Source organism: Loa loa (assembly GCF_000183805.2).
Source record: "Loa loa unplaced genomic scaffold supercont3.358, whole genome shotgun sequence".
In the NCBI taxonomy this organism is placed as follows: Eukaryota; Metazoa; Nematoda; class Chromadorea; order Rhabditida; family Onchocercidae; genus Loa; species Loa loa.
Window position 1 is genome coordinate 26714 of NW_018108538.1, and position 832 is coordinate 27545.

Below are 832 nucleotides of genomic sequence, written 5' to 3' on the forward strand. Positions count from 1 at the left end.
ATTATTATTATTATTATTATTATTATTATTATTATTATTATTATTATTATTATTATTATTATTATTATTATTATTATTATTATTATTATTATTATTATTATTATTATTATTATTATTATTATTATTATTATTATTATTATTATTATTATTATTATCATTATTATTATTGCTATTATTAATTAATTAATTATTATTATTCTTCCGCCATTTTTATCAAGTAATCCGGAATAAATTCAATAATAGTAAAATTATTGCTATTGTTATCATCATCATTAATACCAACATTATATTTTATTACTAAATATCAAAAATATCTGAGAAGAGAGCAAAAATAGAACAATAAATGCCAGAAGTGAACAATTATTATGTACGATCATCCTATCACATAAACATTACTATCAACATTATTAACAACAACAACAACAACAGTAATAACAACAAGAACAAGTATGTATGATTACGGATTACGGGGTAACTGAACGAGAACGGATAATACGGGGGTGATGATGTGTTGATGAGTAGTTGAATTAGAACTGCAAATACTCGGGATTGTAGTAGTAGTAGTAGTAGTAATAGTAGTAGCAGTAGTAATGGTTATGATGATGATGACATATGCTGTTGACAAAAGTAATATCGTATGGAATGGTCGTATATCTTTGTGCATACTATTTTCAAGGTTATATGAATATGCATATGTATATATAATCATTAAATTATTATTGAAAAATGAAAATGAATGAAGTATGAATCGATTTGTTTTTGGTATAAAAAATGACTAATTCAAACAAAAAATATAACATTTTGATTGGTTTCTGGTTTTTTGGAAGGAAAT

The 832-nt window shown here is 22.0% G+C and overlaps 1 protein-coding gene across 1 annotated transcript; it reads right to left on the reverse strand.

Annotated features, from left to right (window-relative positions):
• Positions 1 to 193: 193 nt before the first annotated feature.
• Positions 194 to 664, reverse strand: LOAG_16112 (hypothetical protein; the record flags this gene model as incomplete). The annotated part of the gene is made up of 2 exons (XM_003151599.1): positions 194 to 297; positions 469 to 664. 2 exons carry the CDS (start codon positions 662 to 664, stop codon positions 194 to 196), a joined length of 300 nt encoding a protein of 99 aa, XP_003151647.1.
• Between the last annotated feature and the right edge of the window lie 168 nt (positions 665 to 832).